We start from the raw sequence: 12,541 nt of genomic DNA, 5'->3' as shown, positions 1-12,541 counted from the left end.
GTGCGGTGGCTGCAATAGAAATAAAGCTGCTGATGTTTTGAACATCCGTCGCCATGGTTACTGGGATGTTATCACCAGAGGAGAGGTCACATGACATCACTCGGTGGAAACACAGTCAGCTCCACGTTGAGTTTTATCCACATTTTGCGCAAATCTGTGATGGAGACCGGCCGATTTGTTTCAGACAGTTTTTCAAATGTGTTTTTCACCTTCATGGGGTGGAGCTACAAGTTTTTAGTTTTTTCATCTCTGCAAATAAAACTGGAATTTGATTATATTTAATCAAACTCATCATTGGATTGTCCACTCTGGGTAACATCATAGTTTTAGGTAAACTGGCCCTTTAATTACTGCTGCGTGTGAGAAATGATGCTATGACCTGACTGCGGGATAACGGCGGTCTCTCGACCTCACACACACCTGCTCGGCTGGGTGGGGGCGGGGCTACAGGGGAGTGTGAGTTGTGAGTGGAGGAGAGAGAGAGTCGGGGTGATGATGGTTCAGTGATGGAGAGAAGTGACACAGTTTAGAGGCAAAGGGACGAGGAGGAGGAAGGAGGCGAGCTGAGGCTTTTAGTCCATTTCAGGTCAGACGGTGTGAAGTTAATACCTGAACATTTTTATATTAAAGGCCCCGAAAACATTTTCTCATAAGCTTGTTAACACAAGTGATGCGCTCATATTTTATTGGTGTTTTTCACTAGTTTTACACTTTTGTAGGGATTTAGCAAAAAAGAAACACCGTTTTAATTATTGAGCTTTGCTGTTTAAAAACCAAGAATGCTTTTTTTCATGCAATAAATATATTTTATTTGAGTTGTTCTTTTGGTCATGTTTTTACAAAGAACATAAACATCATGTGACGAAGAGACAGTGAACAAAGTTAGAGAGTTTAAATAAAAGCTGCTGACATTCCTGCAAATGTCCAAAAAAGACATCTTTATGATGTCCAGGAAAGATGCTGTATAGATGTCTTCTCGATGTCTTTTTTGGACAGCTGCAGGAAATTTCAGATGACGTTTGTAGTAGGCGACTGCTATTATGTTTGTGGGATTAATTAAACATTAAAAGCTGCAGATTTGTATCACGTTTGTGGTTTATTTCGTTTGCAGGTGTGGGGAGTCCTGTCAGGGGTGTAAATCATTGGTGTTATCTCGATATTATGGCGATACTTTGGACAACGATACGATATTTGCTGATTTCACAAAGTCTGCCACGATATGGTTTTGATTCATTTTGATTTTGGAGCCGATCGATATTATCAGATATTATCTGCTCATTTAACACAGTCGGAGGAAACTGACCTCCCCCCCTTTTTTTTATTTTTGCTATTGGACAAAAAAGATTTAAAAAAAAAAAAAAAATATTTGGAAATAATTAAAACAGGTTAATTCTTTTTGAAAATGTTTTCTGGAAAAAAAAGTGACTTTTTTTTATTTATAAATAAATAATGTTTTCAGGGGCTTTAAAATTCACACTGCTGATCTGCTTCTGTTGCAGCCTCTTTTTTTAACATTTTTTCTTCTTCTTCTCTAACTTGAGTGAATCTGATGCGTCTGAACTGAAGCGGACGCCGGCCTCGCTCGGGGAAAGGTGTGCAGGATGTGACGGGGAGGTCGCAGCGGGATTACCTGCATCCACGTCATTGGGCCAACCGGTGGACTGAGAGCTGCTGCCGGCCGCCGGGGAGCGGCCCGAGTAGAAGACATCGTCCACCGGGCTCTCCATCTCGCTGTCGTCAATGGACTTGCGCTTGTTGGAGCTGAGAGACAAATGAGACAGGAGGAGGATTAACTCTGGAAGAAGGCGAGAGAGAAATGAGTGAGAGGGATGTAGTTTTTCATAGAGCGTTGAAGTAATGAGTCCTAAAACGCACAAATCTGTTCGCATTTTTGCACTTCTGGTTCCCTCGTCTCAAAGTCTCTGGGTTTGGGGTTTTTTGGTAAAAAGGCCTTAAATAAGGTCTGTGGTTAACACAGGCTAAAGATATTTAGACATTTTGTTCTACAACATAAAATACGACCGTATGAACCCAATTTTTGAACTTTTAAGGTTTCATGCGTCCTAAAATAAGCATTTATAACAAGTGGCGAAATCAGACTACAGTGTTTGTCGTTAGACGTCTTCACAGCGACACAAAACTCATTCAACACACTCGAACAGCAACAGCTCCAACTTGTAGATCTATCTGCTTAGAATATTTTTCGGCCGTGTTTTAACGTGTTTTTACAGTGTTTGTCACGTTGACGTTTAAGTCATGTGACCTCGATGTCGTTGGTTTATGACCTAACCGAGTTCATCTGTGAAGATCATCACGCTGAACTAAACCTGTACGTCTCAGAAACTCGTGTTCATCGCACAGATTATTTTTGGTGCTAATCGAAAATCCCAGAAGGTTTTTGACGAGGGACCCAGTTCGACGCCGACTTCCTGGTTGACCTACAAAAATACGTCATCCTTCACCGCTCTATAAGAAAATGAATCCCTTTTTTGAAAAAAAACTTTGCATGTTAGTTTTGATTTCTGGCTGAAAAAAAAAGCGTGCTCTGCTGATGAGAATTATTCATTTTTGTGGGACATTTGAGGACAAATGTGAGTGCTTGTTTCCCCCGTCGGGCATGTGTCTGCATGAAATCAAGAGTCCTAAAAACGCGAAATGTCAAGGTTTCCCCTTCAATGTTTTGTTTTCATATTGTGTTTTCGCCGAAGGGGACAAAGCAACACAACTGGAGACACTGAGACAAACATGAGGCCAGAATTTATTCAACATGCTGCATCCATGTTGGCCCCGAAGCGGCCTCGCACCAGAGCGCGAGCGCTGAGTCTGCGTGCTGACGCTGGAACTCATTTGTGTGTGTTTGCAGATTCTTATGGACTTATACATCTGTGACCAATAAAATGAAGGGCGCTGTGAACGTACAGCGTTTCACTGCCGATCCAAAATGTTTAAATCTGTGTGCGCTCGTGTGCATATGCGTGTGACGGCGTGCGTGCGTGGCGTGCGTGTGTGGCTGTGGTGCGAGTGTGATGCCGGGGTCTGTGTTACATTAGTATCCAGGGAGATATTCTGTAATGAGTGTAACTACCTCCGTGGGAGACTTGCATAAAGCTCCATTTCAGTCCTGCAGCGTAAGATGAAGCGAGAGAGGAGCGACGGAGGGAGCCGGGGAAATAACGGAGACAAAAGACACAAACACAGACAGAGCGATGGATAGAGCGGTGGGAAAAAAATGAGAGGGGACGAGGAAGATTAGCGGTGAAGGAGGAAAAAGAGGGAGAGAAAGAGCACAATCAAAAAGCAGAGCAGGCGCAGCATCAAGAATACAGCAGCGTTAAAGAGGTTAAAGAATTCAGAAATGAAGAATATTAGTACAGGAGAAACTCTCTGAGCGTGTGTGTGTGTGTGCGTGTGTGTGCGTGTGTACCTGGTGGACGGGGTGGAGGTGATGGAGCGCCGTCCCAGAGTCACCTGGTTGATGTTGTAGTAGCCGGGGCTGTCCAGGTCAGCCAGGGAGAAGTTTGGGCCGGTCGCTGTAGCCACCGGGGCTGAGGGACGGACGGACGGACGGACGGACGGACACACACACACACACACACACACACACACACACCCACACACAAACACACACACACACACACACACACACACACAAAGAGAAATATCAGGAAATGTGCTGCTTCACGCTCTAAAGCATTGACTTTTCTGTCATCTTCTGCACGCACCAGCCGGATTTTCATAACCGTCAAATTGTCCAAATTGAAATTGTGAATATAAAACACGTCTAACGGAAACACGTCAGTTTAGAAATACGGCACAGTAAAAGTACATATTTTATTCAAGAAATGTAGGCGTTAAAGTAAAAGTTGACAGAAGTGCAAAAACTCTGTTACATTAACTGTACATTACACCACCGTCTGCAGGTGTTTAAAAAGTCTTAAATTATGTAACTATTAGCCCTTAAAAGTCATTAAATAACCTTTGATTTAAATAAGTCAGGTCTTTATTGCCACAAACATCTTATTTGATTTCATGTATCCAGCTTTTTTATTTAGTTTTGTCAAAATGCATCAAGCTCCTCTGTGTGAAAGTTTTCTGATGTTGCAAAGCTTAAAAGCTCTCACTAGACGGGTTTGCATCAACCCTCAAACTGCGCAAATTGAAAATGCAAATATAAATACACCTGACAGAAACAATAAAAAAAAAAACGTTGATTTATCGCAAATAAGTTTTTACACTTGCATAAGGCGGTACTTCAGCTGGTTCAACACAGCCATATTTGGTAAAAATGCAATGGAAAGTTTTTAACCCACAATTCCTCTGTGAAATCGTGGACTACGTCTCCCAGAAATCCCTCATACGTGGCCGCTCCCACGTATAAGGGACTCGCCTTTCCATCACGGCTCCATAACACGCCTACGTGGCCTCGGATTGGAAATAATGACGGCTAGTTTGGTGGCTGCAATAGAAATAAAGCTGCTGATGTTTTGAACATCCGTCGCCATGGTTACTGGGATGTTATCACCAGAGGAGAAGTCACATGACATCACTCACACAACAGTTTTGGGCCATGTCTTGTTAAGTTGCTCGTTACATTCTCCACCAGGGTTAAAAAAATCAGAGCTAAAAGAAAAAGAAAGGGAATATAACCTCGTTCATCAGCGTGACTCAATGACGCTTTTAACATTAATTTATCCCTTAAAAAACAGATTCTCCCAACAGAAAAGTTTGCGTCTTGCTGTTTGGGTGATGCTGCAGAGGGACATTTCACCATAAAGACGTTATGAGACAGTGATGTAATGAAGGAGTGACAGCGAGAGCGTGTGTCGACAGCCGTGACTCACTCTGCGACACGCGGACGAGCTCGGCGACGTTCCACACCCCTGAAGTCACAAAGCAGTCCTGGAAACTCAAGTGGCCTGAAAGAGAGACAGGAAGTGTGTGAGGGAGAGCGGCGGTCTGCAGGGTGGATGCATCCGCCAAAGAAAATGACACGTGCGCACACACACACACACACACAGGGAGCTGAAATACACATGTATGAAAAACCTCGACAAGCTGCCGGTGTGCGAACGTGTTTTTTTTTATATCTAAACCTTAAAAACCAAAGAATTATGGTTTATTAATAATAATCTGGATTATAGCAACTTTCACACATAAAACGCAGGTCAAAGCAGTTTACATACGAAAATAATAAAAATTAAAACCTAACAAAAGATAGAACTATACGTTTATAAATATAAAAATAATTAAAAAATTAAAAATGAAAAATTATAATAAATAAAATAAAATCATTATACATGATACAAAAAGAAGGTGGAAATCATGAAAAGTGAGAGAACAGAAATGACTGTAACTTGTGAGTTAATTTCCCGTCTTTGATCAGAGCGGCCAAACGTTCAGTCACGATGTAAACCAGTAAACAGGTGATGTTTACTCTTGTTTAGGAAGTAAAACTCAAAGTGAGCTCAGATGAAATACTGATAACAGTCTCTCACTGCAGACAGGAAAACCGTGAGCCGACGTCCGCTCGCAGGTTTGAACTCAGTATTTCAGCACATTTTCAGAGAAAGATTATGTCAGGGCTGGGCGATAAAACCACAACGACATCAACCGCGATATAACTTTTCCTCCATTGAAATATGAGCTGTAGTCCAAAGAATGTCCATGAAACGCATTCCAGCCATGTCTCTCATTGTCCATCTGTGTCTCCAAATGTCCGCTCCGCTCTCATTGTCCTCATTCTCTTCTTGGACACCAAAATGTCTCAATCTGGTCCTGATTCTGTCATTTATTAGCGTGCTCGCTGTTCACAGTAACCGCTGAACACCGGTGTAAGGGGCCGCCATCTCCCCCTCCCTCCTCCTGCTCCGTGTGTGTGACGGGGACATGATGAGAGGACACGATGAGAGGACACGATGAGAGGACACAATGAGAGGACACGATGAGAGGACACGATGAGCGGACACGATGAGAGGACACGATGAGAGGACACGATGAGAGGACACGATGAGAGGACACGATGAGAGGACACGATGAGCGGACACGATGAGAGGACACGATGAGAGGACACGATGAGAGGACACGATGAGAGGACATGATGAGAGGACACGATGAGTGGACATGATGAGAGGACATGCTGGACGCGGTCTGCGTTCAGGTGTGGTGAGTTTGGGTTCTGCTGAAAGAATAAACTGATGTCTGGTGTTTGGTGTAAATGTGCAGAGATCACAGCAGAGCCGTCACTTAGGGACGGTTCTGTAGCTGCTGCTTCCTGACAGTTTGGGGAACGTTCCTCTCTGTAGATCCACGAGAACTCAAACACAATATTATTTTCAGCATTATTTTTGGACAATTCAAGTTGACATAAGAAGATTAGAGGAAAAAAAAACAAAATATAAAAATGAAATTGATTTTGCTCTTGAAAATAACTTTCTTTTCACTAAAATGCTATTTTTAACGAAAATGCACAAATTAAATTACTCTGTGCTCAGCACATCTCAGCCTTTCACACCCTCAGGTAATGAAAAACTAACAAAAAGCAGTTATCGGTTATTGGTATCTTATCGTCCACGAGGTCATTATCGAGCATCACTGGTTCTGATATCTTCATATCTCACTGAGGAGTCAAAGGAACCTTTAAGCTCGACAGAAATCGTGATTTGATGTATATCGTGATATATATCGATATCGACTGATATGAAAACAATTATGGTGATAAGACTTTTTTCCATATTGCCCAGCCCTAGATTATGACATTATAAGTATTTTATTATTTGTAGAGCTTGGTTTCAGTGGTTTCAGTGTGGGATTATTCCCGGCCTGTGTGATCCAAACGAGGGACGTCAGTTTTGGTTAATTTTGCTGCCGATAGCCCGATCAATTCCCGTCAATGAGAGCTACGAGGAACAAAATAACAAAACATATAAATTTTTACTGTCTGTTATAGACACTGTGGTGGTATGGGGAGTCTTAAGGTCATTGTTTTGACGTTAGAAATACATAAATTCCAACTCGTAAAATCGATATTTCTGAAGGCAGCATTATAAAACATGACGCTGGGAGTTTGGGTACAGATCTGCGGAGCGCTGTAGGGTTTTGGGGCATGTTTGAGCTCCTGCACGACTTTGTGTGCGCGCTGTTCTGAAGTTTTTCAGCCTCCCAAGTGATCTTAGTTCACACGTGCTCTATAACGTCCATAATACCCGGCTCTGTGTGCTGTGTACAGAGAACATCCTGAACTTTAAATCCACTCCTTCATCTCATCCCTCCCTCCATCTGTCCATCACTGCTCTCCTCACCCGCCTCACCTCTCATTTTCTCGTCACCCCCCCCTCAGCTCCCATCACTTTCCTCCGTCTCTCTCTCTCTGCATCGCTCCGTCCCTGTCGAGGGTTAACCACAGCGGGGACGGCGCATGAGGTCAGCGCTCAGCTCGGCAGCGGCCATGTGGTTCCCATCTTCCAATAACGTCAGTGTGATTTATGAGCGGCCCGCCACAATCCCGGCACAGCCCCCGCGCTCCAGCACCATCAGCTCTGCTTACCATAATAAACTGAGAGCCGACTCTGCCGGGGCGCTGCACACACACACGCACGCACGCACACACGCACACACACACACACACACACACACACACAGAGGCCTGTATGCAGCGCAGTGTGTGTGTGTGTGTGTGTGTGTGTGTGTGTGTGTGTGTGTGTGTGTGTGTGTGTGTGTTAGAGGCAGCAGAGGTGTGCCTGCATGCACACACAGGCGTGTTTAAAGTTTTTATGCATGCATGTGTGCAAACACAACATGCAGTAGTGGAAGAAGTATTCAGATCCTTTAACTAAGTAAAAGTACTCATAAAGTACTCTGAAAATACTCTGTTACAAATAAAAGTCCTGCATTGAAAATGTTACATGAATGAAAGTAAGTGAGTATTATCAGGAAAATGTAGTTGAGGTATTAAAAGTTTAAAAAAATCTTGGGAAAAAAACCCACACCCAAAAAATTCAATTATTAAAAAAAAAATCAATTAAAACACTCGAAAAACTCAACATTACATAAAAATGGAACACCCAAAATTCTGAAAATGAATGTGAAGAAACACCCAAAAAATAAAACTTATAAATAGAAAAAACTTCCCCCAAACTCAACATTATTTAAAAAAAACACGACCTAACATTAAAAATTATAAAAAAGAAAAAAAACCCCTCAAAAATACTTTTAAAAAAGGAAGGGAAAACAAACCCCCCAAAACTCAAATCATTTAAAAACACAAAAAGTGGAAAAAAAACAACACCAAACTTACAAGTATTCAGAAACGGGGGAAAAATAATATAAAGAAATCAAAATTTAAAAAAGAGAAAAAAAACACACACATCAACCTCAAAATTATATTTTAAAAAATAGAAACATACTGTGTCTATCACAATAGTTGGCGATTAATTGAGTAATCGTTGCAGCTGTACTTATGTACTTATGTACTTATATACTTATAACAAAACTTTACATTTGATAAACTCTTATGTTTCAATGCAAACGTCTTCATTTGTAAAGTAACCAAAGCTGTCAGGAAAATGTAGTAAAAGTATAAAGTAGCATGAAAAAAAATACTCAATTAAAGTACAAGTACCTCAAATTCATACTTAGGTACAGTACTTGAGTAAATGTACTTAGTTACATTCCAGCACTGAGGACGGGCTTGTAAACTCACCGTTTGGTGGGGGCTTGACGTCTGTGTCTCCTTGCTGGTTTGAGTTCTCTGATTGTCCTGATTGTTCTGAAAGACATAAAATAAGAGAGACGGAGACGTTGAGTCAGGTGGACAGATGTCTGGACGCGTCCCAAGCGGAGAGTTTCAGGTTAGCATCAGAGGGAAACTTTTGAGGAACTTGACGGGAAACGGCGCCTTCTTTCATTCCCTCCACTGAGGAGAGACAGACGCGGGCACGAGATTAAAGACGCATATTTCTGCTCGGGCTGAACGTCGGTTAAAAGTCATAAAAAGGCAAATCAAAATGTTCAAATCTTCACTTCTGGAGTCTGTCACTGTGGGACGATGACTCGAAGGAGCGTCAGAGTTCAGTTTAGAAAACCACTTCAGACGCACACTCACTCATTTATTTGAAAAATGATATGAAATAATATTTCACCTGTAAAATGACCATCTGAGTATTAACAACTCGCTCTGTTACCTCGAATCTGTGGATTTGTTTTTCTCACATGCTTCCAAAAACGAACGAAGAATCCAAAAAAAGCAAACATTCTTCATGAACTGAAGCGAACGGCAGCCGCGTTTAAAGGAGTACTTCAAAAAATTCAAATTACTTTCAACCAGTTTTCTATCCAAAAATGAAACTCTAACAGATGAACTCTGCTAAACTTTCCTCCAACTAACCAGCCAACCGAAAACCGAAACTGAGCTCAATCAGTCAAACTAATCAGCGCTGATCAAAGACTGTTACTGAGCCGCATATTTCTCACCTCAAATGTTTTCAGACGCGTTTTATCTCCATGTTTAACTGTAATATGAGATCATTCGTCACCAGCTGGCCGTCATTGTTCAAGCAGACGAGTTCGCACTGCGTCACCCGTCAGCTACAGTGTTTATTGGTCCGGAGCGGTGCAGTGCATTCTGGTAGTTGTAGGCTTTCTACCTCTTAAACCTTTCTGAGAAAATTGGTTTTATCTCTTTTGAAAACATGGAAAAAAGTCAACTTGGCAATAAAAATCCTGCAAACTGCAAAAAAATAAAATAAAAAAGTAAAAGGTGACTAGAAATGAACTTGAAATGTTGCTGCTTGTAGACGTGGACAAAGACAGGAGGGACATTAAACGTCCTCGTCGAGCTAAAACCACAGCTCGACTAAACTGCGCACGCAAACATGCTGCACATATGTTCTGAGTAAAAAAGTCTGTTTTCCACTGCTGACTCCAACATTGTTCCTGTACATTTATGTGCATTTTTTGGATTGCCTCTTACCTCCACAAACCTCTTTTCTCTTTTTATTCATCTTTTTTCGGGACTCTCTCTCTCTCTCTCACACACACACACACACACTGTCTTAAAGGTCTGCAGAAACAGCGTATTATACTGTGATGTTTTTGTGAGATTTTTGACAGCTTACGAGACAATGATGCTTTTTGTTGTTGTTTTTTTATGATTTTTTCAGCATCGTGCTTTACCGAGTCTTTATACCATCTGTCTTCCTCAGGGACTTTTGAAAATACTCTCTGTCTTAGTGAAGACCTCTTCAGTTGTCTTTTAAGGTCCCCACAAACCTCAGTGTGTCCACTGCTGACTCGACGCTCTATAATATGACGGTTATTTGACATTTTTGAAAACAAACTATATAAACGATCACATTTTAGGATGTTTTTCTGTCTCATGCTGTACTCCGTCTTTATACCATGTCCTTTTTCTTTTTTTTTAGGTCCAATATGAAACTTCATCAAATTTGAAGCAGAAAATGTCTCTTTAAAAGCACCACCGAACGTCAAACTCCTCCTAAAATATCATGACGTTTATGTGAGATTAAACCATGATGCTTTTTTTATACTTGCTGACAACAAACTGTCATATCTTTAGGATTTTTCCAGCGTCACGCGACACTGCGTCTTTACAGCGTGTCCTTTTGTCTCCAGGGACTCTGACAGACTCTCTGTGTGTCAGTGAAGGTCTCTGTATTTAAATGTCTCCGGCGTGTCCTCTGCTGACTGACTCGTAAACGCTCCTCCGGTGTGTTGTCGGCTTTGTTTGGGCCGCGTCTCCTGCGTGTGTTTACCTCGACATCTATAGGGGCCGGCGGGCAGAGAGCCACCTGTTTTGTTTGGCCCCGCCGGCTGCCGCCGTCACGTGTGAAGCAGCCCGGAGGACTTTAACGCTCGGATCGTATATAGCGCTCAGGCCAATTAGCCCGCGGCGCCGGAGCTTTAAGGCCGTCCTGGGCCAAGTCTCCCGAGCCAGAGCGTGGCCCCTCGCAGCCAGTACGAGGCCCCCCGACTCTCGAGCCCAAATCGGCGTCCTAATCTTGGGTGGCATTAGTGGACGGCCTGCCAGCAAACTGCTGCACTATTCACCCCGTCTGTCCTCGCTGCCAAGAGCGAGACAACAAAAAGAGACAAACAAAATCAGCTCATCACTCTGAGACGCACGCACGGATAGAGTTTCACTTCTCTCCTCCTCCTCTCTCTGTCCATCTCCTCTTCTCTGTCTCCCTCAACTCCTCTCGTTCTGCTCCTCTGTCTCTGCGTCGCTCTGTGGAATCCTGGCAGCCATCTTAGCGCTTGGCAGCCATCTTAGCTTTGGCGGTACCCATGCATTCCTGCTAGCTGACGGCACACCCACACACACACACACACACGCTTAGAGAGTACACACACACTCACTCACACACAGACTCAACGGTCTTAAAGATAAAAAGACCTACAGAGGACATGCGATGCAAGCGGAGGGAGGAGAAAACCACGAGGACGTTTGTCTGCGAAGTGTCGCCCGTCATCGTGTTGCACACTTCAAAATAAACGAGATGTCATCGCTGACACGCTCATAAAGTCCGAGCACAGACGAAAACATGAAAACATCATTCGAGGCGAATAAGTTGATGGTGTAAGAAGAACAAACGCCGCCCGAGGCCGCCGCTCGCCACGACGCACGGCGCTCTCACTCCGAGCATAAACCTTTAAAAACATAAAAAACGTCTCCCTCACACTGTGTGACAGCTTCCAAGCCAAAATTCAGCGCCTGGTTGCCATGACAACAAGGATGGCACACCACAGTCCCTGATGATGAGTGGTTGGTGAAGCCCGTGTGTGTGTGTGTGTGTGTGTGTGTGTGTGTGTGTGTGTGTGTGTGTGTGTGTGTGTGTGTGTGCGTGTGTGTGTGTGCGTGTGTGTGTGCGTGTGTGTGTGTGTGTTTGGCCTGGCAGTTAGTAGGAATGAAGATAATAATATTTCCTCCTGGCAGCGGCTCAACGTGTTGTTTTGTTTAAGTATTTCTTGGCACCGAGCGGACGGCGAGCTGCTGAACGAGCTCGACTTTCCTGCGCATCAGCCTCTCTGCTCTCTGAGCGAAGGTGTTAAATACGCTTCACGTACTTTATCACGTTTTCGGACTCGACTCTCAGAGTTTGTCAGATAACAGATGAAAAAGTGTTTACATAAAACCAAAGAAGGAAAACAACACGTCTCATCACAGCTGGTCACATGGCGCCGCTCTGCCAGTGACCTTCAGCTGTTTACGTGATGCCGTTACCGTGATGTCAACAAACGCACGTGTTGGGACGTCTTTGTGTTTACTGTCAGGCGAGATAAATGCAAACTACAGATTGCTGCAGGAGAGTCAGCTGTTTTTAGGGCTCATCGTCGTCCAAACCCGCCTGCCCTTTAACGCACTCGCTCCTTATATCGCACAGTTAGCGGGAGCGTTATTACCTGACGCCATCCTTCAGCGTCTCGTGTACACGTGACTGGTTCTGTCGGGCCGTGTTATCAAGCGACGCCACCTGTGCAGTTGCACATGGACACGCCTGGCGCCGTCCAGCAATCCGCCAGCGTA

General features: G+C 43.5%; 1 protein-coding gene across 16 annotated transcripts in view; it reads right to left on the bottom strand.

Annotated features, from left to right (window-relative positions):
* Positions 1-12,541, bottom strand: part of nfixb (nuclear factor I/Xb) — a 207,693-nt gene that overhangs the window by 37,287 nt on the left and 157,865 nt on the right. For 11 of the 16 annotated variants that reach the window (XM_088069563.1, XM_088069565.1, XM_088069571.1 and 8 more), the window contains 5 exons: positions 8,699-8,764; positions 4,842-4,916; positions 3,425-3,545; positions 3,086-3,121; positions 1,631-1,761 (listed from right to left, as the gene is read on the bottom strand). In XM_088069563.1, coding sequence (XP_087925689.1) covers positions 1,631-1,761; positions 3,086-3,121; positions 3,425-3,545; positions 4,842-4,916; positions 8,699-8,764 — 429 coding nt within the window. The remainder of the gene's footprint in view (positions 1-1,630; positions 1,762-3,085; positions 3,122-3,424; positions 3,546-4,841; positions 4,917-8,698; positions 8,765-12,541) is intronic. The other 5 variants (XM_088069576.1, XM_088069567.1, XM_088069562.1 and 2 more) reach the window with 1 other exon arrangement.

The sequence above is a fragment of the Plectropomus leopardus genome, chromosome 18, assembly GCF_026936395.1.
Source record: "Plectropomus leopardus strain MGB_pleo_1.0 chromosome 18, ASM2693639v1, whole genome shotgun sequence".
NCBI lineage: Eukaryota > Metazoa > Chordata > Actinopteri > Perciformes > Serranidae > Plectropomus > Plectropomus leopardus.
Note: the sequence above shows the minus strand (reverse complement) of the source record. Positions and strands in the feature narration are given on the sequence as shown.